A 25,781-nucleotide genomic window follows, 5' to 3' on the forward strand; every position below is an offset into this window, starting at 1 on the left:
AAACATTGCCAAGTCAGTGCCAGTTTATCACTAGACGCGATCGGTGCCGGCGCCTGTACCGCGTATTTTATAAGCGCGCAAGCATCGAGCAGAAAACAACTCAAATCTCGCGATAGCTACGCACGGAGGAGACCAATCAGGGCGCAGCGCTGTGCCTGGCGCTTGTCATTGCTGTCTGGAGCGCCTGTGTCTGTGTTATCTTCCCGCCCCCCGCCGCTCTCCACCCCCCTGTCTGCTGCACTCTGTCTCCCTCCCGCCCCGGGGCGCTCGTCACGTCCGGTAGCCGGAGGTTGTGGAGGAGGCCGCTGCCAAGATCAGTGCACCGGGGAGCCGAGAGACACAAAGAAGCCGCTGTGTGACCGAGGCCTCGGGCCTGAGACACAGGTGAGACGTGACTAAGGTGACAGCTCGTATTGGTCCGCAGCCCTGCCCCTCCTCCTGCTGTGTGTTTACATCTGGGAGCGTGTGTGTGCAATGTGTGTGTATAATGTGTGTGTATAATGTGTGTGTGTGTGCTGTGTATAATGTGTGTGTGCTGTGTATAATGTGTGTGTGCTGTGTATAATGTGTGTGTGCTGTGTATAATGTGTGTGTGTGTGCTGTGTATAATGTGTGTGTATAATGTGTGTGTGTGTGCTGTGTATAATGTGTGTGTGCTGTGTATAATGTGTGTGTGCTGTGTATAATGTGTGTGTGCTGTGTATAATGTGTGTGTGTGTGCTGTGTATAATGTGTGTGTATAATGTGTGTGTGTGTGCTGTGTATAATGTGTGTGTGCTGTGTATAATGTGTGTGTATAATGTGTGTGTGCTGTGTATAATGTGTGTGTGCTGTGTATAATGTGTGTGTGCTGTGTATAATGTGTGTGTGCTGTGTATAATGTGTGTGTGCTGTGTATAATGTGTGTGTATAATGTGTGTGTGCTGTGTATAATGTGTGTGTGTGTGCTGTGTATAATGTGTGTGTGCTGTGTATAATGTGTGTGTATAATGTGTGTGTGCTGTGTATAATGTGTGTGTGCTGTGTATAATGTGTGTGTGCTGTGTATAATGTGTGTGTGCTGTGTATAATGTGTGTGTGCTGTGTATAATGTGTGTGTATAATGTGTGTGTGCTGTGTATAATGTGTGTGTGTGTGCTGTGTATAATGTGTGTGCTGTGTATAATGTGTGTGCTGTGTATAATGTGTGTGCTGTGTATAATGTGTGTGCTGTGTATAATGTGTGTGCTGTGTATAATGTGTGTGCTGTGTATAATGTGTATAATGTGTGTGTGCTGTGTATAATGTGTGTGTGCTGTGTATAATGTGTGTGTGCTGTGTATAATGTGTGTGTGCTGTGTATAATGTGTGTGTGTGTGTATAATGTGTGTGTGTGTGTATAATGTGTGTGTGCTGTGTATAATGTGTGTGTGCTGTGTATAATGTGTGTGTGCTGTGTATAATGTGTGTGTGCTGTGTATAATGTGTGTGTGCTGTGTATAATGTGTGTGTGTGTGTATAATGTGTGTGTGTGTGTATAATGTGTGTGTGCTGTGTATAATGTGTGTGTGCTGTGTATAATGTGTGTGTGTATAATGTGTGTGTGCTGTGTATAATGTGTGTGTGCTGTGTATAATGTGTGTGTGCTGTGTATAATGTGTGTGTGCTGTGTATAATGTGTGTGTATAATGTGTGCTGTGTTGTGTATAATGTGTGCTGTGTATAATGTGTGTGTGTGCTGTGTATAATGTGTGTGCTGTGTATAATGTGTGTGCTGTGTATAATGTGTGTGCTGTGTATAATGTGTGTGCTGTGTATAATGTGTGTGCTGTGTATAATGTGTGTGTGTGTGCTGTGTATAATGTGTGTGTGTGTGTGTGTGCTGTGTATAATGTGTATAATGTGTGTGTGTGCTGTGTATAATGTGTGTGTGCTGTGTATAATGTGTGTGTGCTGTGTATAATGTGTATAATGTGTGTGTGTGCTGTGTATAATGTGTGTGTGCTGTGTATAATGTGTGTGTGCTGTGTATAATGTGTGTGTGCTGTGTATAATGTGTGTGTGCTGTGTATAATGTGTGTGTGCTGTGTATAATGTGTGTGTGCTGTGTATAATGTGTGTGTGCTGTGTATAATGTGTGTGTGCTGTGTATAATGTGTGTGTGCTGTGTATAATGTGTGTGTGCTGTGTATAATGTGTGTGTGTATAATGTGTGTGTGCTGTGTATAATGTGTGTGTGTGCTGTGTATAATGTGTGTGTGCTGTGTATAATGTGTGTGTGCTGTGTATAATGTGTGTGTGCTGTGTATAATGTGTGTGTGCTGTGTATAATGTGTGTGTGTATAATGTGTGTGTATAATGTGTGTGTGCTGTGTATAATGTGTGTGTGCTGTGTATAATGTGTGTGTGCTGTGTATGTGTGTGTGCTGTGTATGTGTGTGTGCTGTGTATAATGTGTGTGTGCTGTGTATAATGTGTGTGTGCTGTGTATAATGTGTGTGTGCTGTGTATAATGTGTGTGTGCTGTGTATAATGTGTGTGTGCTGTGTATAATGTGTGTGTGCTGTGTATAATGTGTGTGTGCTGTGTATAATGTGTGTGTGCTGTGTATAATGTGTGTGTGTGTGTATAATGTGTGTGTGTGTGTATGTGTGTGTGCTGTGTATAATGTGTGTGTGTGTGTATAATGTGTGTGTGTGTGTGTGTATGTGTGTGTGCTGTGTATGTGTGTGTGCTGTGTATGTGTGTGTGCTGTGTATGTGTGTGTGCTGTGTATGTGTGTGTGCTGTGTATGTGTGTGTGCTGTGTATAGTGTGTGTGCTGTGTATAGTGTGTGTGCTGTGTATAGTGTGTGTGCTGTGTATAGTGTGTGTGCTGTGTATGTGTGTGTGTGCTGTGTATGTGTGTGTGTGCTGTGTATGTGTGTGTGTTGTGTATAATGTGTGTGTGTGCTGTGTATAATGTGTGTGTGTGTGCTGTGTATAATGTGTGTGTGTGTGTGTGCTGTGTATAATGTGTGTGTGTGTGCTGTGTATAATGTGTGTGTGTGTGCTGTGTATAATGTGTGTGTGTGTGTGTGTGCTGTGTATAATGTGTGTGTGTGTGCTGTGTATAATGTGTGTGTGTATAGTGTGTGTGCTGTGTATGTGTGTGCTGTGTATAATGTGTGTGTGTATAGTGTGTGTGCTGTGTATAATGTGTGTGCTGTGTATAATGTGTGTGCTGTGTATAATGTGTGTGCTGTGTATAATGTGTGTGCTGTGTATAATGTGTGTGTGTGTGCTGTGTATAATGTGTGTGTGTGTGCTGTGTATAATGTGTGTGTGTGCTGTGTATAATGTGTGTGTGTGCTGTGTATAATGTGTGTGCTGTGTATAATGTGTGTGCTGTGTATAATGTGTGTGCTGTGTATAATGTGTGTGTGTGTGTGCTGTGTATAATGTGTGTGTGTGTGTGTGCTGTGTATAATGTGTATAATGTGTGTGTGTGCTGTGTATAATGTGTGTGTGCTGTGTATAATGTGTATAATGTGTGTGTGTGCTGTGTATAATGTGTGTGTGCTGTGTATAATGTGTGTGTGCTGTGTATAATGTGTGCTGTGCTGTGTATAATGTGTGCTGTGCTGTGTATAATGTGTGCTGTGCTGTGTATAATGTGTGCTGTGTTGTGTATAATGTGTGCTGTGTATAATGTGTGTGTGTGCTGTGTATAATGTGTGTGTGTGCTGTGTATAATGTGTGTGTGTGCTGTGTATAATGTGTGTGTGTGCTGTGTATAATGTGTGTGTGTGTGCTGTGTATAATGTGTGTGTGTGTGCTGTGTATAATGTGTGTGTGCTGTGTATAATGTGTATAATGTGTGTGTGTGCTGTGTATAATGTGTGTGTGCTGTGTATAATGTGTGTGTGCTGTGTATAATGTGTATAATGTGTGTGTGTGCTGTGTATAATGTGTGTGTGCTGTGTATAATGTGTGTGTGCTGTGTATAATGTGTGTGTGTGCTGTGTATAATGTGTGTGTGTGCTGTGTATAATGTGTGTGTGTGTGCTGTGTATAATGTGTGTGTGTGTGTGCTGTGTATAATGTGTGTGTGTGCTGTGTATAATGTGTGTGTGTGTGTGCTGTGTATAATGTGTGCTGTGCTGTGTATAATGTGTGCTGTGCTGTGTATAATGTGTGCTGTGCTGTGTATAATGTGTGCTGTGCTGTGTATAATGTGTGCTGTGTTGTGTATAATGTGTGCTGTGTTGTGTATAATGTGTGCTGTGTATAATGTGTGTGTGTGCTGTGTATAATGTGTGTGCTGTGTATAATGTGTGTGTGTGTGCTGTGTATAATGTGTGTGTGCTGTGTATAATGTGTATAATGTGTGTGTGTGCTGTGTATAATGTGTGTGTGCTGTGTATAATGTGTGTGTGCTGTGTATAATGTGTATAATGTGTGTGTGTGCTGTGTATAATGTGTGTGTGCTGTGTATAATGTGTGTGTGCTGTGTATAATGTGTGTGTGCTGTGTATAATGTGTGTGTGCTGTGTATAATGTGTATAATGTGTGTGTGTGCTGTGTATAATGTGTGTGCTGTGTATAATGTGTGTGCTGTGTATAATGTGTGTGCTGTGTATAATGTGTGTGCTGTGTATAATGTGTGTGCTGTGTATAATGTGTGTGCTGTGTATAATGTGTGTGCTGTGTATAATGTGTGTGCTGTGTATAATGTGTGTGCTGTGTATAATGTGTGTGTGTGCTGTGTATAATGTGTGTGTGTGCTGTGTATAATGTGTGTGTGTGCTGTGTATAATGTGTGTGTGTGCTGTGTATAATGTGTGTGCTGTGTATAATGTGTGTGTGTGCTGTGTATAATGTGTATAATGTGTGTGCTGTGTATAATGTGTGTGTGCTGTGTATAATGTGTGTGTGTGTGCTGTGTATAATGTGTATAATGTGTGTGTGTGTGTGTGTGCTGTGTATAATGTGTGTGTGTGTGTGCTGTGTATAATGTGTGTGCTGTGTATAATGTGTGTGCTGTGTATAATGTGTGTGTGTGCTGTGTATAATGTGTGTGTGTGTGCTGTGTATAATGTGTATAATGTGTGTGCTGTGTATAATGTGTGTGCTGTGTATAATGTGTGTGTGTGCTGTGTATAATGTGTGTGTGTGTGCTGTGTATAATGTGTATAATGTGTGTGCTGTGTATAATGTGTGTGCTGTGTATAATGTGTGTGTGTGCTGTGTATAATGTGTGTGTGTGCTGTGTATAATGTGTATAATGTGTGTGCTGTGTATAATGTGTATAATGTGTGTGTGCTGTGTATAATGTGTGTGTGCTGTGTATAATGTGTGTGTGCTGTGTATAATGTGTGTGTGCTGTGTATAATGTGTGTGTGTGCTGTGTATAATGTGTGCGTGCGTGCTGTGTATAATGTGTGCGTGCGTGCTGTGTATAATGTGTGTGTGTGTGCTGTGTATAATGTGTGTGTGTGTGTGTGTGCTGTGTATAATGTGTGTGTGCTGTGTGTAGTGTGTGTTGTGTATAGTGTGTGTGTGGTGTATAGTGTGTGGTGCTGACATTGGGTGTACTGTGTGTAATGTGTGTATGGTGCTGAGATCGGGTGTGCTGTGCGTGTGTGGTGCTGAGATCGGGAGTGCTGTGTGTAGTGTGTGTGTGTGTGTGTGTGGTGCTGAGATCGGGTGTAGTGTGTGTGTGGTGCAGAGATTGTGTGTGTGTGTGGTTCTGAGTGATGCACTAAGCTGCTGTTATCTTTACTTTAGCTGCAAGAATTATACCATAAATAATGACCAAACCCCACTAATATCAGTAAATTATTTCTTATGATGGCCACGTCCTCATGGAATACGGAAGCTATGATGCTAGCCTTCATCACCATTTATAGTTCTGTCTTCCTGTTCCAACAGGAGCAGAAAACCTAAAATTGTGGAGAGCTCCATCAGTCACATGAGTGTCATCCAGTGGACTCCTAGCATGGTCTGATGTCACAGGGGAAATAAGCATGCTGCATTTCCACTCTTATGATGGGATCTGCGAATGTGGATCCAATCTAGATGTGAATCTTTCCTAAGTGGTGCCAAGTTAGGGAAGCTAGTAGCCGGCTCCACACATCAGGTTTTCTTTTTCTCATAGGTGAAGAATGCCCTGTTTTTTGTTGTTTTGCACATCGGTGTGCTGGTCTGATTCTTGCTTCGTGTCAGTTTTTACTGTCCTTGTCGAGTCGAATCTCCCCATGTGAAAACAATTCTTGGCTTCTTATTAAATAGTAAAGTGCGGATAATATCCGTGCACTATCTCCCCCCCCCCCCCCCCCCCACTGAGCCATTAACACCGCAATATGGACTGAAGTAAGACATGTCAGTCCAGAAAGCGAAGTGTGTATGAGCTGAGATTGGGTGTTTGTAACCGGCCGTCGCAACCTTGTACTCGCATATGCTTTGATCACATCTTAGGATGGTTCCCTCTTCATTTTCCATACTACTCTTTGCTCCTCACAAGAACACACAAGTGATTATTTTTGTAATAGGTTTAATTTAAAATGTTACCGTATATACTCGAGTATAAGCCAACCCCCCCCCCCCCCCCTAATTTTGGCACAAAAAACTGGGAAAACTTAATGACTCAAGTCTAAGCCTAGGGTGGGAAATGCAGCATCTACCGGTAAATGTCAAAAGTAAAAATAGATACCAATAAAAGTAAAATTAATTGAGGCATCAGTAGGATAAGTGTTTTTGAATATCCATATTGAATCAGGAGCCCCATATAATGCTCCATACAGTTTATGATGGCCCCATAAAATGCTCCATATTTAAATATGCCCCATATAATCCTTCATAAAGGTTAATAATGGCCCCATAAGATGCTCCATAGACACATTTGCCCAATATACGGTAATGCTGCACAAATGCTGATTGTGGCCCCATAAGATTCTCCATGAAGATATTTGCCCCATATAATGCTGCACAAATGCTGATTATGGCCCCATAAGATGCTCCATAAAGATATTTGTCCCATATAGTGCTGCGCAAACGTTATGGCCCCATAGATGCTCCATACAGACACTTTACCAATATAGTACTGCACAAACGTTGATTATAGCCCCATAAGATGCTCCAACAGACACTTGCCCCATTTGCTGTTGCTGCGATAAAAAAAAATCACATACTCACCTCTCCGTCGCTCAGGCCCCCGACACTTTCAATAATCACCTGCTCCTCGTTCCGGCACCGCTCCATCTTCAGCATCTCCCGCACTGACGTTCAGGCAGAGGGTGCGCACTAACCACGTCACTGCGCCCTCTGACCTGAGCGTCACTGCAGAAGACGCTGAAGATGGAGCGGTGCCGGAACGAGGAGCAGGTGAATAATGCGCAGCGCTCCCCTCCCCGTTATACTCACCTGCTCCTGGTGCTGTCCACTCCCTGCTTCCCTGACGCCGCAGCTTCATTCTGTACTGAGCGGTCACCGTTACTGCTCATTACAGTAATGAATATGCGGCTCCACCCCTATGGGAGGTGGAGCAGCATATTCATTACTGTAACGAGTGGTACCATGTGACCGCTTAGTACAGTTAGAAGCATCAGCAGCGCCGGGGAACCAGGGACCTGCAGGGACTGTGCCAAGAGCAGGTGAGTATAATTAGACAACCCCCGCTCCCCCTCCCCTGCCAACCCCTGGGTATGACTCGAGTATAAGCCGAGAAAGGGACTTTCAGCCCCCAAAAATGGGCTGAAAATCTCCGCTTATACTCGAGTATATACGGTAATTGGTTTGTTTTATACATCCTGTGTGAATCATATTACATACAACAATTATGGAATCACAGGCCTTGGGGGATGTTTATTCAGTTGTTTAATTTTGTAGAAAAAAATCAGATCACAGACATGGCACAAAACTAAACTAATTTCCAATGGCAACTTCTGGCTTTAAGAAACACTAAAAGAAATCAAGAACAAAACATGTGGTAGTCGGCAATGGTTACTTTTTTTAACCAAGCATAGGGGAACATTTTGGGGTCACTCAATTATGAGGCGAAAAAATTGTGGAATCATGAAAAACACTCCAACACATCACTAGTATTTTGTTGCACCACCTCTGGCTTTTATAACAGCTTGCAGTCTCTGAGGCATGGACTTAATGAGTGTCACACAGGACTCTTCATCAACCTGGCTCCAACTTTCTCTGATTGCTGTTGCCAGATCAGCTTTGCAGGTTGGAGCCTTGTCATGGACCATTTTCTTCACCTTCCACCAAAGATTTTCTTTTGGATTGAGATCCAGACTATTTGCAGGCCATGACATTGACCTTGTGTCTTTTTTCAAGGAATGTTTTTACAGTTTTTGCTCTATGGCAGGATGCATTATCATCTTGAAAATGATTTCATCATCCCCAAACATCCTTTCAATTGATGGGATAAGAAAAGTGTCCAAAATATCAACATAAACTTGTGCATTTATTGAAGATATAATGACAGCCATCTCCCCAGTGCCTTTACCTGACATGCAGCCCAATATCATCAATGACTGTGGAAATTTGCATGTTCTCTTCAGGCAGTCATCTTTATAAATCTCATTGGAATGGCACGAAACAAAAGTTCCAGCATCATAACCTGCCCAATGCAGATTCGTGATTCATCACTGAATATGACTTTCATTCAGTCATTCACAGTCCACGATTGCTTTTCCTTAGCCCATTGTAACCTTGTTTTTTTCTGTTTAGGTGTTAATGATGGCTTTCATTTAGCTTTTCTGTATGTAAATCCCATTTCCTTTAGGCGGTTTCTTACAGTTCGGTCACAGACGTTGACTCCAGTTTCCTCCCATTCGATCCTCATTTGTTTTATTGTGCATTTCCTGTTTTGGAGACATACTGCTTTAAGTTTCCGCTCTTGACGCTTTGATGTCTTCCTTGGTCTACCAGTATGTTTGCCTTTAACAAGCTTCCCATGTTGATTGTATTTGGTCCAGATTTTAGACACAGCTGAGTGTGAACAACCAACATCTTTTGCAACATTGCGTGATGATTTACCCTCTCTTAAGAGTTTGATAATCCTCTGACATCTCTCGCTTTGGAGCCATGATTCATGTCAGACCACTTGGTGCAGCAGCTCCCCAAGGTGTGATCACTCCTTTTTAGATGCAGACTAACGAGCAGATCTAATTTGATACAGGTGTTATTTTTGTGAATGAAAATTTACAGGGTGATTCCATATATTTTTCCCTCAGAATTGAGTGACTCCATAATTTTTACCCTATGTTTGGTTAAAAAAAAATTAACCATTACGGACTACCACATATTTTTTGTTCTTGATTTCTTTTAGTGTTTCTTAAAGGCAGAAAGTTGCCATTTGAAATGACTTTAGTTTTGTGCCATGTCTGTGATCTGCTTTTTTTCTACAAAATAAAACTACTGAATGAACATCCTCCAAGGCCGCTGATTACATAACCTTTGTCAGGGGTTGTAGCTGTACTGAACCATCTTTTTGGATGATTTAGGACCAAATCAAAATTGAATTGTGATTTGGTTATAAATCAGCATAAGAGTTCAGAAGAAAAAATATAAGATTATGTTCCCACTTAGCAGAAAAGGCAAGCAGATAGGACATAGCACATGATTTTTGGAAATCTCATGCACACGATGCAAAAAATGTTCACAGCCTAAATTGACAAGCTGCAGCTTTGAGATCCATGGCCCGCAAGTTTATTCTGTGGATGCCAGTGTGAATTTCACCCTTTGCATCACAGAGGATGGCGACTTGTGTTTCTCCAGCTCTTTTGCAATGATATCTGCAGTGGTAAATCCTGTTGTGCATATCACTGTTCCATCTCCTCTGATGGAGGTTCACAGTAGAGATGCTACATGAGAACATAGCGTTAGATTTCCAGACGTTTCTGTCAGGCAAGCTCACTGACTGATTCGCAGATGACTCAGTTGACTATGTACTGTGATATACAGAGGCTGAAGAATCTGGTTATACATTTCTAACCTAAAAAAACCCAGTTCCAATGCTTTTTTCCTTTTATAGGTTAGTGATATAAAGTGTGTCCCTTTCATGCAGTCCAGGCGTCTGCCATTGCAGCAGATACAATCCTGCCCATGGAAGTTACTGATGGCAGTCACATGTTATAAATTCTGTCAACCAGAAGAGGTGTCCTCAGCACGTGACCGGAAGAATAACCTTTTATCGAGCTAGTATAGCAAAGCTATGTAACACACTGTCACCAGAAAATGTCCTAGAAGTCTGGTTTTCATGTTAAACCTAATTTAAGAATTTTTGGTGATATTTTATTTTTCCTAATTGGTATAGCTAGATCTAAATAAAAAAACGAATCCAGAAATCTAGTAATTTTCATTCATGTCTTTATAGTCCACTGACCCTTCCTATTCTGTAGAAATCACTTTTCAGTTGCCATCTCCTTATGCTAGCTGGCAGGATTGCGGTGAATAATATCCTCTATATATAGATCAGACAGGATCTCACTGTTCACAATGGGTGATGTCACAGCTCACATCCTTCCCCTGCACAATGACCTCTGCACAGGTCATAGAGCATGCCTAAAAACTCTCCTCTAGAAGTCAGACTATTGCTGCTTGTGGTGCGTATCACTGCTGTAACGCAGATCTCTAAATGCTGATAACTAGCTTCGTCAAGCTAACGCACTAATAGTGAATACAAAATGGGGTACAAGCATCATAATTCTTACAGTATAGCTGATGGGTTCCTGTTACGTGAATCTTTGTTATTGTGTGCATTTGTCAAATACATGATGAACATTTAATTTCTTAGATAATGACAGTTGTCAATTCTTCCCTTTTGTCATTGTGGTGCCTGGAATTTTCCGAAATGCATAATTCTTTAGCTTTATCATTTCTATGGGTTTGAACAAATGTTCCCTTTTCTGAATGGTTATTTCCCAGTGTTTGAGCTGTATAAACTAATCAATAGGACTGTGCTCTTCAATCCTTTACTTGTGAGTCTATTAGATGGAAATGAGACAGTAGACAACCTGAAGCAATCAATAAAAAATGCATTTTGCATAATTTGTGCAGAGCTATTGTTTGTTTTTTTTTTTAATGAGGATCTTTCACTAGTTTTAGCATGTTAAACTGGCCACATCTTGGACAAGTGCTGCAGAGCTGAGTAAAAAAAAAAAATAGGGGTTTTATTTTCTCAGCTATTAGCTAGTAAAGTTTAGGTCATCATTTATGATTAGTCAAGTGGGCTGTACCAGAGATTTGATAAACTTCTTCCTCTGCATGATTTTGACCAATCGTAAGCTGGCAGCAAAATACATGGGGAATAAAGAGAAACAATCTTATTTTCCAGTGGTGTGTATTGTTAGCCCCTTAACCCCTTCACCCCAAAGCCTGTTTTCACCTAAGTGACAGGGCCAATTTTTACAATTCTGACCACTGTCACTTTATGAGGTCATAACTCTGAAACGCTTCAACGGATCCTGGTGATTCTGACACTGTTTTCTCGTGACATATTGTACTTCATGATGGTGGTAAAACTTCTTCGATATGACTTGCATTTATTTGTGAAAAAAACAAAAATTTGTCGGAAATTATGAAAATTTAGCAATTTTCAAACTCTTAGTTTTTATGCCCTTAAATTAGAGAGTTATATCACATAATAAAGTTAATAAATAACATTTCCCACATGTCTGCTTTACATCAGCACAATTTTGGAAACATAATTTTTTTTTGTTAGGACGTTATAAGGGTTAAAAGTTGACCAGCAATTTCTCATTTTTGCAACAAAATTTGCAAAACCATTTTTTTACGGACCACCTCACACTTGAAGTGACTTTGAGGGATCTATATGACAGAAAATGCCCAAAAGTGACACCATTCTAAAAACTGCACCCCTCAAGGTACTCGAAACCACATTCAAAAAGTTTATTAACCCTTCAGGTGCTTCACAGGAATTTTTTGAATGTTTAAAAAAAATTGGTAGGAATTGGTTGGCTGTGTAAATTTAGAAACTAATCCGCAGCATTGCACGCTTGGCGATTCCAAGCGCTGTGGATTAGACAGGGGTGGAAAGAGATGATTTGCATAGCTCCGCCTACTGCAAAGGATTCTGGGTAAACCTGCTATTCTTTGTATTATGCTGCTTGCAAGTACTTTCCGTTTCAGGAAAGCATCCACTATGTATTTCCTTTAAGTAGAGGGCTTTTCGGTCTCTTTCGTCCCGCTACATTTAGCCCAACTTGGGTCTCTCCCTAAGGTGGCTAGCATGTATGTATCGCTTGCTCACCGAGCCCCACTCCATACAGCCAACCAATTCCAGCCCTGTGCTGATGAGGGCCTAAAGCCCGAAACACGTGTCCACAGGTAGGAATTGGTTGGCTGTGTAAATTTAGAAACTAATCCGCAGCATTGCACGCTTGGCGATTCCAAGCGCTGTGGATTAGACAGGGGTGGAAAGAGATGATTTGCATAGCTCCGCCTACTGCAAAGGATTCTGGGTAAACCTGCTATTCTTTGTATTATGCTGCTTGCAAGTACTTTCCGTTTCAGGAAAGCATCCACTATGTATTTCCTTTAAGTAGAGGGCTTTTCGGTCTCTTTCGTCCCGCTACATTTAGCCCAACTTGGGTCTCTGTTGTGAATTCTGTGGTCACAAGTGGTATTGCAGTCTCTGGGCGTCCTCCCTCAGGTGTTTTGGTGAGCTCGTTGGCTGCCTTGCTATTTAGCTCCACCTGAGTCTGTCTTCCTTGCTCCTTGTCAATGTTCCAGTGTTGGATCTGAGCTACTGCATCTTTCCTTGGGCCTGCTGCTCTGCTAGATAAGTGCTTCTAGTTTGTTTTCTGTTTTTTCTGTCCAGCTTGTTATTATCTTTTGCTGGAAGCTCTGAGAAGCAAAGGGGTGCACCGCCGTGCTGTTAGTTCGGCACGGTGGGTCTTTTTTGCCCCTTTGCGTGGTTTTCGTTTTAGGGTTTTTTGTAGACTGCATAGTTCTCTTTGCTATCCTCGCTCTGTCTAGAATATCGGGCCTCACTTTGCTGAATCTATTTCATTCCTACGTTTGTCTTTTCATCTTGCTAACAGTCATTATATGTGGGGGGCTGCCTATTCCTTTGGGGTATTTCTCTGAGGTAAGTCAGGCTTGTATTTCTATCTTCAGGCTAGTCAGCTCCTCAGGCAGTGCCGAGTTGCATAGGTAGTGATAGGCGCAATCCACTGCTGCTTCCAGTTGTGTGAGGACAGTTCAGGTACTGCAGTCTACAGAGATTCCACGTCTCAGAGCTCGTCCTATTGTTTTGGGTTTTTGCCAGATCTCTGTATGTGCGCTGATTACTGCACGCTGTGTTGCCTGATTGCCAGCCATAACAGTACAAGGAGCCAATTCAATGATTTCCAATAGAGGGAAAAAAGAAATCCTGACATCATTTTTTTTTCTTAGCTCTGTCTTCAGTCTTTTTTTTCCCCTAGACATTAGAGTGCTTCAGGACACAGCTGTGGACATGGATATTCAGGCTCTGTGCTCCTCAATGGATAATCTCGTTGTAAATGTACAAAAGATTCAAGATACTATTGATCAGAAATCGATGCTAGAACCAAGAATTCCGATTCCTGATTTGTTTTTTGGTGACAGAACTAAGTTCCTGAGCTTCAGAAATAATTGTAAGCTATTTTTGGCCTTGAAACCTCATTCTTCTGGTAATCCTATTCAACAGGTTTTGATTATTATTTCTTTTTTGCGCGGCGACCCACAGGACTGGGCGTTTTCTCTTGCACCAGGAGATTCTGCATTGAGTAATATTGATGCATTTTTCCAGGCGCTGGGATTGCTTTACGATGAGCCTAATTCAGTGGATCAAGCTGAGAAAAATCTGCTGGCTTTATGCCAGGGTCAGGATGATGTAGAACTATATTGTCAGAAATTTAGAAAATGGTCAGTACTCACTCTGTGGAATGAATCTGCACTAGCGGCTTTGTTCAGAAAGGGTCTCTCTGAAGCTCTTAAGGATGTAATGGTGGGATTTCCTATGCCTGCTGGTTTGAATGAGTCTATGTCCTTGGCCATTCAGATCGGTCGTCGCTTGCGCGAGCGTAAATCTGTGCACCATCTGGCGGTATTGTCTGAGAGTAAGCCTGAGCCTATGCAGTGCAACAGGACTATGACTAAAGTAGAACGGCACGAACACAGACGTCTGAACAGACTGTGTTTCTATTGTGGTGATTCTACTCATGCTATTTCTAATTGTCCTAAACGCACTAGGCGGTTCGATAGCTCTGCCGTTATTGGTACTGTACAGTCCAAATTCCTTTTGTCCATTACCTTAATGTGCTCTTTGTCATCATATTCTGTCATGGCGTTTGTGGATTCAGGCGCTGCCCTGAATCTGATGGATTTGGATTATGCTAAACGTTGTGGATTTTTCTTGGAGCCTTTGCGGTGTCCTATTCCGTTGAGAGGAATTGATGCTACACCTCTGGCCAAGAATAAGCCTCAGTACTGGGCCCAGCTGACCATGTGCATGGCTCCTGCACATCAGGAAGTTATTCGCTTTTTGGTACTGCATAATTTGCATGATGTGGTCGTGTTGGGGTTGCCATGGCTACAAACCCATAATCCAGTATTGGATTGGAACTCTATGTCGGTAACCAGCTGGGGTTGTCAGGGAGTACATGGTGATGTTCCATTTTTGTCTATTTCGTCATCCATTCCTTCTGACATCCCAGAGTTCTTGTCGGACTTTCAGGATGTATTTGAAGAGTCCAAGTCTGATGCCCTTCCTCCGCATAGGAATTGTGATTGTGCTATCGATTTGATTCCTGGTAGTAAATTCCCTAAGGGTCGTTTATTTAATTTGTCCGTACCTGAACACACCGCTATGCGCAGTTATGTGAAGGAGTCCCTGGAGAAGGGACATATTCGCCCATCGTCGTCACCATTGGGAGCAGGGTTCTTTTTTGTAGCCAAGAAGGATGGTTCGCTAAGACCGTGTATTGATTACCGCCTTCTTAATAAGATCACTGTTAAGTTTCAGTATCCCTTGCCATTGATTTCTGACTTGTTTGCTCGGATTAAGGGGGCTAGTTGGTTTACTAAGATTGATCTTCGTGGTGCGTATAATCTGGTGAGAATCAGGCAGGGAGATGAATGGAAAACGGCATTTAATACGCCCGAGGGTCATTTTGAGTATCTGGTGATGCCGTTCGGACTTGCCAATGCTCCATCTGTTTTTCAGTCTTTTATGCATGACATTTTTCGTGAGTATCTGGATAAATTCTTGATTGTTTACTTGGATGACATTTTGATCTTCTCAGATGATTGGGAGTCTCATGTAAAGCAAGTCAGAATGGTTTTCCAGGTACTGCGTGCTAATTCCTTGTTTGTGAAGGGATCAAAGTGTCTCTTCGGTGTGCAGAAAGTTTCATTTTTGGGGTTCATCTTTTCCCCTTCTACTATCGAGATGGATCCGGTTAAGGTTCAGGCCATCCAGGATTGGACTCAGCCGACATCTCTAAAAAGTTTGCAGAAATTCCTGGGCTTTGCTAATTTTTATCGTCGCTTCATCTGTAATTTTTCTAGCATTGCCAGACCATTGACCGATTTGACCAAGAAGGGTGCTGATTTGGTTAATTGGTCTTCTGCTGCCGTGGAAGCTTTTCAGGAGTTGAAGCGTCGTTTTTGCTGTGCCCCTGTGTTGTGTCAACCTGATGTTTCTCTTCCGTTCCAGGTCGAGGTTGATGCTTCTGAGATTGGTGCAGGGGCGGTTTTGTCACAGAGAGGTTCTGGTTGCTCAGTGTTCAAACCATGTGCTTTCTTTTCCAGGAAATTTTCTGCTGCTGAGCGTAATTATGATGTGGGCAACCGAGAGTTGCTGGCCATGAAGTGGGCATTCGAGGAGTGGCGTCATTGGCTTGAGGGTGCTAAGCATCGCGTGGTGGTTTTGACTGATCATAAGAACCTTACTTATCTTGAGTCTGCCAAGCGCTTGAATCCTAGACAGGCCCGTTGGTCGTTATTTTTTGCTCGTTTTGATTTTGTGATTTCATACCTTCCGGGCTCTAAAAATGTGAAGGCGGATGCTCTGTCTAGGAGTTTTGTGCCCGACTCTCCGGGGTTATCTGAGCCGGCGAGTATCCTCAAGGAAGGAGTCATTGTGTCTGCCATCTCCCCTGATTTGCGGAGAGTGTTGCAGAAATTTCAGGCTAATAAACCTGATCGTTGTCCGGCCGAGAAACTGTTCGTCCCTGATAGGTGGACTAGTAAAGTTATCTCTGAACTTCATTGTTCGGTGCTGGCCGGTCATCCAGGAATCTTTGGTACCAGGGAGTTGGTTGCTAGATCCTTTTGGTGGCCGTCTCTGTCGCGGGATGTGCGTGCTTTTGTGCAGTCCTGTGGAATTTGTGCTAGGGCTAAGCCCTGCTGTTCACGTGCCAGTGGGTTGCTTTTGCCCTTGCCGGTCCCGAAGAGGCCTTGGACACATATTTCGATGGATTTCATTTCTGACCTTCCCGTTTCTCAAAAGATGTCTGTCATTTGGGTGGTCTGTGATCGCTTTTCTAAAATGGTCCATCTGGTGCCCTTGGTTAAATTGCCTTCCTCCTCTGATTTGGTGCCTTTGTTCTTCCAGCATGTGGTTCGTTTGCATGGCATTCCTGAGAATATTGTTTCTGACAGAGGTTCCCAGTTTGTCTCAAGGTTCTGGCGAGCCTTTTGTGGTAGGATGGGCATTGACCTATCTTTTTCCTCGGCCTTCCATCCTCAGACTAATGGCCAGACCGAACGAACCAATCAGACCTTGGAAACATATCTGAGATGTTTTGTTTCCGCTGACCAGGATGATTGGGTGTCATTTTTGCCGTTGGCTGAGTTCGCCCTTAATAATCGGGCCAGCTCGGCTACCTTGGTCTCTCCATTTTTCTGCAATTCTGGGTTCCATCCTCGTTTCTCTTCAGGACAGGTTGAGTCTTCGGACTGTCCTGGTGTGGATTATGTGGTGGACAGGTTGCAGCAGATCTGGACTCAGGTAGTGGACAATTTGACCTTGTCCCAGGAGAAGGCTCAGCTTTTCGCTAATCGCAGACGCCGTGTGGGACCCCGACTTCGTGTTGGGGATCTGGTTTGGTTATCTTCTCGTCATATACCTATGAAGGTTTCCTCTCCTAAATTTAAACCTCGTTTTATTGGTCCGTATAGGATTTCTGAGATTCTCAATCCGGTGTCTTTTCGTCTGACCCTCCCAGACTCCTTTTCCATACATAATGTATTCCATAGGTCGTTGTTGAGGAGATACGTGGCACCTATGGTTCCATCTGTGGAGCCTCCTGCCCCTGTTTTGGTGGAGGGGGAATTGGAGTATATTGTGGAGAAGATTTTGGATTCTCGTGTCTCTAGACGGAAACTCCAGTATCTGGTCAAATGGAAGGGTTATGCTCAGGAAGATAATTCCTGGGTTTTTGCCTCTGATGTCCATGCCCCAGATCTTGTTCGTGCCTTTCATGTGGCTCATCCTGGTTGGCCTGGGGGTTCTGGTGAGGGTTCGGTGACCCCTCCTCAAGGGGGGGGTACTGTTGTGAATTCTGTGGTCACAAGTGGTATTGCAGTCTCTGGGCGTCCTCCCTCAGGTGTTTTGGTGAGCTCGTTGGCTGCCTTGCTATTTAGCTCCACCTGAGTCTGTCTTCCTTGCTCCTTGTCAATGTTCCAGTGTTGGATCTGAGCTACTGCATCTTTCCTTGGGCCTGCTGCTCTGCTAGATAAGTGCTTCTAGTTTGTTTTCTGTTTTTTCTGTCCAGCTTGTTATTATCTTTTGCTGGAAGCTCTGAGAAGCAAAGGGGTGCACCGCCGTGCTGTTAGTTCGGCACGGTGGGTCTTTTTTGCCCCTTTGCGTGGTTTTCGTTTTAGGGTTTTTTGTAGACTGCATAGTTCTCTTTGCTATCCTCGCTCTGTCTAGAATATCGGGCCTCACTTTGCTGAATCTATTTCATTCCTACGTTTGTCTTTTCATCTTGCTAACAGTCATTATATGTGGGGGGCTGCCTATTCCTTTGGGGTATTTCTCTGAGGTAAGTCAGGCTTGTATTTCTATCTTCAGGCTAGTCAGCTCCTCAGGCAGTGCCGAGTTGCATAGGTAGTGATAGGCGCAATCCACTGCTGCTTCCAGTTGTGTGAGGACAGTTCAGGTACTGCAGTCTACAGAGATTCCACGTCTCAGAGCTCGTCCTATTGTTTTGGGTTTTTGCCAGATCTCTGTATGTGCGCTGATTACTGCACGCTGTGTTGCCTGATTGCCAGCCATAACAGGTCTCTCCCTAAGGTGGCTAGCATGTATGTATCGCTTGCTCACCGAGCCCCACTCCATACAGCCAACCAATTCCAGCCCTGTGCTGATGAGGGCCTAAAGCCCGAAACACGTGTCCACAGGTAGGAATTGGTTGGCTGTGTAAATTTAGAAACTAATCCGCAGCATTGCACGCTTGGCGATTCCAAGCGCTGTGGATTAGACAGGGGTGGAAAGAGATGATTTGCATAGCTCCGCCTACTGCAAAGGATTCTGGGTAAACCTGCTATTCTTTGTATTATGCTGCTTGCAAGTACTTTCCGTTTCAGGAAAGCATCCACTATGTATTTCCTTTAAGTAGAGGGCTTTTCGGTCTCTTTCGTCCCGCTACATTTAGCCCAACTTGGGTCTCTCCCTAAGGTGGCTAGCATGTATGTAAAAAAAATTGAACATTTAACTTTTTTTTTCACAAAATTTTTACTTCAGGTCCAATTTGTTTCATTTTACCAAGGGTAACAGGAGAAATTGGACCACAAAAGTCGTTGTACAATTTGTCCTGAGTACGCCGATACCCCATATGTGGGGGTAAACCACTGTTTGGGCACATGGCAGAGCTTGGAAGGGAAGGAGCGCCATTTGACTTTTCAATGCAAGATTTGCTGGAATTGAGATCGGAGCCCATGTCACGATTGGAGAGCCCCTGATGTGCCTAAACAGTGGAAACCCCCACAAGTGACACCATTTTGGAAAGTAGACCCCCTAAGGAACTAATCTAGATGTGTGGTGAGCACTTTGAACCTCCAAGTGCTTCACAGAAGTTTATAATGTAGAGCCGTAAAAAAAATGTTATATTAATTTTCACAAAAAATGATCTTTTTGCCCCAAATTTTTTATTTTCCCAAGGGTAACAGGATAAATTGGACCCCAAAAGTTGTTGTGCAATTTGTCCTGAGTACGTCGATACTTCATATATGGGGATAAACCACTGTTTGAGCGCATGGCAGAGCTCGGAAGGGAAGGAGTGCCATTTGACTTTTCAATGCAAAATTGGCTGGAATTGAGATCGGACGCCATGTCGCATTTGGAGAGCCCCTGACGTGCCTTAACAGTGGAAACCCCCCACAAGTGACCCCATTTTGGAAAGAAGACCCCCTAAGGAACTTATCTAGATGTGTGGTGAGCACTTTTAACCCCCAATTGTTTCACTAAAGTTTAGAATGTAGCATTGTGAAAATTAAAAAATCATTTTTTCTTTCCACAAAATGATGTTTTAGCCCGCAATTTTTTTTTTCCCAAGGGTAACAGGAGAAATTGGACCACAAATGTTATTGTCCAATTTGTCCTGAGTACGCTGATACCCCACATGTGGGGGGGAACCACCGTTTGAGTGCATGGCAGAGCTCGGAAGGGAAGGAGCACCGTTTGAAATGCAGACTTAGATGGAATGGACTGCAGGTGTCATGTTGCATTTGCAGAGCCCCTGATGTACCTAAACAGTAGAAACCCACCACAAGTGACCCCATATTGGAAACTAGACCCCCCAAGGAACTTATCTAGATGTGTTGTGAGAGCTTTGAACCAACAAGTGTTTCACTACAGTTTATAACGCAGAGCCGTGAAAATAAAAAATATTTTTTTTTCCACGAAAATGATATTTTATCCCCTATGTTTTTATTTTCCCAAGGGTAACAGGACAAATTGGACCCCAAAAGTTGTTGTCCAACTTGTCCTGAGAACGCTGATACCCCATATGTTGGGGGGAACCACTGTTTGGGCACACAGGAGAACTCGGAAGGGAAGGAGCACTGTTTTACTTTTTCAAAGCAGAATTGGCTGGAATTGAGATCGGACGCCATGTCGCTTTTGGAGAGCCCCTGATGTGCCTAAACAGTGGAAACCCCCAATTATAACTGAAACCCTAACCCCAACCCTAACCCTAGCCCTAACCCTAATCCCAACCCTAGCCCTAACCCTAGCCCTAATGGGAAAATGGAAATAAATACGTTTTTTTTACATTTTATTATTTTTCCCTAACTAAGGGGGTGATGAAGGGGGGTTTGATTTACTTTTATAGCGTTTTTTTGGCGGATTTTTATGATTGGCAGCCGTCACACACTAAAAGACGCTTTTTATTGCAAAAAATAGTTTTTGCATCACCACATTTTGAGAGCTATAATTTATCCATATTTTGGCCCACAGAGTCATGTGAGGTCTTGTTTTTTGCGGGACGAGTTGACGTTTTTATTGGTAACATTTTCGGGCAGATGACATTTTTTGATCACTTTTTATTCCGATTTTTGGGAGGCGGAATGAACAAAAACCAGCTATTCATGAATTTCTTTTAGGGGGGGGCGTTTATACCGTTCCACGTGTGGTAAAATGGATAAAGCAGTTTTATTCTTCAGGTCAGTACGATTACAGCGATACCTCATTTATGTAATTTTTTTTATGTTTTGGCGCTTTTACACAATAAAAACTATTTTATATAAAAAAATAATTGTTTTTGCATCGCATTATTCTGAGAGCTATAACTTTTTTATTTTTCTGCTGATGATGCTGTATGGCGGCTTTTTTTTTGCGGGACAAGATGAAGTTTTCAGCGGTACCATGGTTATTTATATCCGTCGTTTTGATCGCGTGTTATTCCACTTTTTGTTCGCCTGTATGATAATAAAGCAATGTTTTTTGCCTTGTTTTTTTTTTTTTTTTTTTGCGGTGTTCACTGAAGGGGTTAACTAGTGGGATAGTTTTACAGAGCGGGTCGTTACGGACGCGGCGATACCAAATATGTGTACAATTATTGTTTTGTTTTGTTTTTTACATAAATAAATGGATTTATTGGGAAATGTTTTTTTTTTTTATTATTTGGGGATTTTTTTTTTTTTTTTTTTTACACATTCTATTTTTTTTTTTTTTTTTTTTTGAACTTTCTACCATTGTCCCAGGGTGGGACATCACTCTATTAGATCAGATCGTTGATCTGACAGTGTGCATAGCACAGTGTCAGATCAACGATCTGACATGCAGTTTAGCTGGCTTTCCAGCGCCTGATCTCAGCAGGCGCCGGCTAGCCAGGTCACTTCATGACCCGGAAGGAGTCCGGCGGCCATCTTGGATCCGGGGACTCCTTCCGGGTCACCGGAGCAACGCGATCTCATTGTGTTGCTCCGGTGGGAGAGCGCAGGGAGCCCCCGTCCCTGCGCGATCCCCCTCTATGCCGCTGTCACTACTGACAGCGGCATCAGAGGGGTTAAATGCCCGCGATCGGCGATAGCGCCGATCGTGGGCATTGCTGCGGGGTGTCAGCTGTCATATACAGCTGACACCCGCACCCGATCACCGCGGCGCTCAGCGCGAGACCGCGGTGATCGGTGCGCCGTACTAGTACTGCTGCTGGCACAAATGCAGTGCCGGCAGCGCAGTACTAGTACGGCGCATGGCGCGAAGGGGTTAATGATAGACAGCCCTAATCTTTGTAGAGGACCGCAAAGGCTAATGTGATTACAAACAGTGTGAGTACAACATTTCCTCCTTTCATTTCCCGTCACACACACTGACTGCTATGGGATGAAAGCTAAAAGTATTTGTAATTATAATCAGCTCTGATGTATTCCTCCCCCCATTCCGACTGCTGAGAGATGGAAAAGGGAAATAATTCGGCTCTGCAGCCACTGTTCCATTGTGGTCTTCTTTAACATGCTCATACTCGTGAACTTGAACGAATGGTGCTTCTTTTCTAATTTCCTTTGTCATTTTTCCTTAGCGACCCCCCTTTTTTATTTAATCCTAGGCAACCCTTTTAACTAGGTTCCTTTTGTATTTCTATATTTATTAGAAAGACTAAAGGCTCCCATACACATTAGATGAAAGTGGGTTGAACCTGCCAGTTTACCCTTTCCCTCCACGTTGAAAACTCGTGAACGATTGAACAAGCCAAGTACTTGTGTATGGGGGAGTCGGAGAGGAAGCTGTCTGCCACATCCATCTCGTGTGTGGTCAGCTGGGTTATGCTGTAGTTGTCTAATGGCTGACCTTGGATGGAAGGATGACCCGAGTTTTTACCACTCTATATGTGGTGCAGCCCAATTGTCCACTGAGCTAAATGATCCAGTTTTATTTTTGTTTGCTCGCTTTGGCTGTGATACAATACTGAGAGGCAAGGTGATTTCCCCCCCCCCCTCTCTCCATATATCTGCGGAATTATTATTTGAGCTGATAGACTTACGGTGCTAAGTCACAAGTCTACAAGCCAATCTAGTATAATCAATATATTGCCTTGTTCCCAGGCTTGGTAAGGCATAGTAGCATCATTTTCTGATGGTGGAAAACTTATCACATAAGTCAGAAGGCCTTAAAAAGAGACAGCGCTTTGGTTGGGACTATACATTTGAGAACGCATTAATACATTTTTCTTCCTCTTTATGTGTACTGGGGCCATTATTTGGCTTGTGCATTGTGCAAGGAGTTTGTTCTACACAACAGGAAGCAAGAAAGCGCCTTCTACTTCCCAGGAAGTGGTGACCAACACAACTACTGCTCTAAATTTTAAAGGCTTTGCAGCGCTATGATAGGTCCTCAATGTTAGATTGATGGTGGTCCGGCAGTCCCTCAACTGGCTGCTTCCCGATCCAGCTGTGCGGATCTAAAGAGTGTATGTAGTGGAACACCTCCACACTGTTCAGTGTCCACTGCCGGATTGGAGGATCCTCTCTTTTAGAACAGGAGGGGATCTGCAGTACCTGATGCTGGAGCTGGTTCGCACATGGTTTACATCTGGGTGAGTGCTAGACCCCCACTGATCAATATCATAGTACTGGGAAAACAAATCCGTATTGATTGGGACTCCGTTGAGTGATTACAATGTCTGTACTCCGCTATAGAATGTTGTCACTATGTAATCATTAGGAAATGAAACACGCTGAACAGCCATTAGCTTATGAACAAACAATAAGTTATGATCTCCTAACTGGAGCGCTAATAAGAATAGTGGTGGTCATTGTAATTGTGTCTTGTATGGTCTCTCTGGATGAATGCTTACATGTTGCATGCACACGGAATACAGTCATGTACTGACATTGTATTTCTTTCTTTCTAGCGCCATGGATTTTCCTGGACATTTTGAACAGACGTTTCAGCAGCTCAATTTCCAGCGTCTCCAGGGCCAGCTCTGTGATTGTGTGATTGTAGTGGGCACTAGACATTTTAAAGCTCATCGCTCGGTGCTGGCTGCCTGCAGTACTCATTTCCGCGCTCTGTTCACTGTGGCAGAGGGTGACCAGAGTATGAACATGATCCAGCTGGACAGCGAGGTGGTGACATCTGAAGCCTTCGCTGCACTGCTTGATATGATGTATACATCCACTCTTATGCTTGGAGAGAGTAACGTGATGGATGTTCTTCTGGCAGCATCTCACCTCCACCTGAATTCCGTAGTGAAAGCATGTAAGCACTATCTGACTACAAGGACACTGCCCATGTCTTCTCCCAATGACAGATCGCAGGAGCAGAGTGCAAGGATGCAGAGGTCTTTCATGCTTCAGCAACTGGGCTTGAGCATTGTTAGCTCTGCCTTAAATTCCAGTCAGGGTAATGAAGATCAGTCACAGCAGCAACAGAGTTCGATGAGTTCCTCAGGGCGGAACAATATGGTGGAGCAGAGGGCCACCTTTCCAATCAGAAGGCTTCATAAAAGAAAGCAGACCTCTGAAGAGAGGGCTCGACAGCGCATGAGGACCTCCATTGAAGAGTGCCTCATAACAGATGTTACCAATGAAGGCGTACAGTCGATGGTTAATTCTCGTGAAGAATACTTTTCTCCTGATTCTATGAAAATGACAGACCACATGAAATCTGATTCCGCCGCTGACAACCAGGATGATGGCGCTATCATATTTGATCAGTCATACAGTAACCAAGAAGACACACAAGTGCCTAGTCAGTCTGACAATGGTGGGGAAAATATTATTTCAATGGCATCCCAGTCAACGTCTCTAGAAACCGGCTATGGTCAGGAGTCGTCTTGTGAAAAAACTATATATACTTCTGAAACTCATGACATCACAATAGATGAAAAAGACCACATGAGAGTTATTGTCAAATCTGAGCCTTTGAGCTCCCCAGAGCCTCAAGATGAGGTCAGTGATGTCACATCCCAAGCAGAGGGAAGCGAACCTGTTGAAGTGGAGGGTGTTGCAGGTGGTGAAAAGATTGAACTGAGTCCAGAAAGCAGTGATCGTAGTTTCTCTGACCCTCAGTCTAGTACCGATAGGGTGGGAGATATCCATATTTTAGATGTCACTGCCACCTTAGAGCACAAATCCTCTTTTAGTATTTCAAATTTTCTGAATAAGAACAGAAATGGAAACCTCAGCTTAAGTCAGAACAGCGATGATAACATTCCCAATACAACCAGTGATTGTCGAATGGATGGAGAGGTGTCCTATCTTGTCAGCCCCGAGTCCGGACCCAGTGGGCATTCTTCTAATGTTATGTCTCACATGGATAATCCTTTTGGTGATGGCCCTGATTCTCATTTTGCTCGCCCTATGCAGGATGTCATGACTATGCCGTGTGTTCAGTCCTCTAACTACCGTGGAAATGATCCATTTGGAATGGAATTCCCAAGGTCTGGATTAGGACTTCACTCTATGTCAAGGTCTATAATGGGAAGTGTTAGGGGCCGCGCTTTTAACTTTCCAAATTATCGTCGAATTGCCCCCAAAATGCCTATTGTTACATCAGTTCGGAGCACTCAACTACAGGATAATCCTTCCAATTCGCAACTTATGATGAATGGGTCAAATTCATCTTATGAAAATGGGAACACTTCTCAACAGGGTCCACCACAGTTGACAAGGGCTTCTGCGGATGTTCTCTCCAAGTGCAAGAAAGCGCTCTCCGAGCATAATGTGCTGGTGGTAGAGGGTGCTCGCAAATATGCGTGTAAAATATGTTGTAAAACTTTCCTGACTTTAACAGACTGTAAAAAGCACATCCGTGTACATACTGGCGAGAAACCGTATGCCTGCCTGAAATGTGGAAAACGCTTTAGTCAATCCAGCCATTTATATAAGCATTCCAAAACTACTTGCCTAAGGTGGCAAAACAGTAACCTTCCGACGACGTTGCTTTAACTTTAGCACTACTTCTCCAAAAACTCTCCAAGACCAATCAATATCATGTTGTAATGTAGCAGCATTTCCTTGTACTTAAGTAGAGAGACTCAGCGTGTGTTGTGAATGAAGAAGCTAATGACTTTTGGATGAAGTATATGGTCTTGGAAGGGGGAAATGCTTTCAGATAGATATTTAACCTCAATGTTCTGAGGTGCAAGTATTTCATTTGGTTATGTATGTTTTATGTCCAATGATAACTGAATACTAACTTTCTGTTTTACTAGGCATTTCTGTACAACTGTGTAAACACAATGCAGTATCTTGCATTTTTATTCCTATTTGGTAAGTATTGTTTCCTACCTTCAAGTAAATTATTGAAAACATAAGTTTTTCAATGGAAAACAATATTTAAATCTTGCCAATAAAGGATCTCCATCGCCA

The 25,781-nt window shown here is 43.1% G+C and overlaps 1 protein-coding gene across 1 annotated transcript; it reads left to right on the forward strand.

The window, feature by feature from the left end:
* Positions 1 to 25,781, forward strand: ZBTB5 (zinc finger and BTB domain containing 5). Its single transcript, XM_069767363.1, has 2 exons — positions 1 to 384; positions 23,321 to 25,781. Exon 2 carries the CDS (start codon positions 23,325 to 23,327, stop codon positions 25,356 to 25,358), a length of 2,034 nt encoding a protein of 677 aa, XP_069623464.1. The 5' UTR covers positions 1 to 384; positions 23,321 to 23,324; the 3' UTR covers positions 25,359 to 25,781.

The sequence above is a fragment of the Ranitomeya imitator genome, chromosome 1 (assembly GCF_032444005.1).
Source record: "Ranitomeya imitator isolate aRanImi1 chromosome 1, aRanImi1.pri, whole genome shotgun sequence".
In the NCBI taxonomy this organism is placed as follows: Eukaryota; Metazoa; Chordata; class Amphibia; order Anura; family Dendrobatidae; genus Ranitomeya; species Ranitomeya imitator.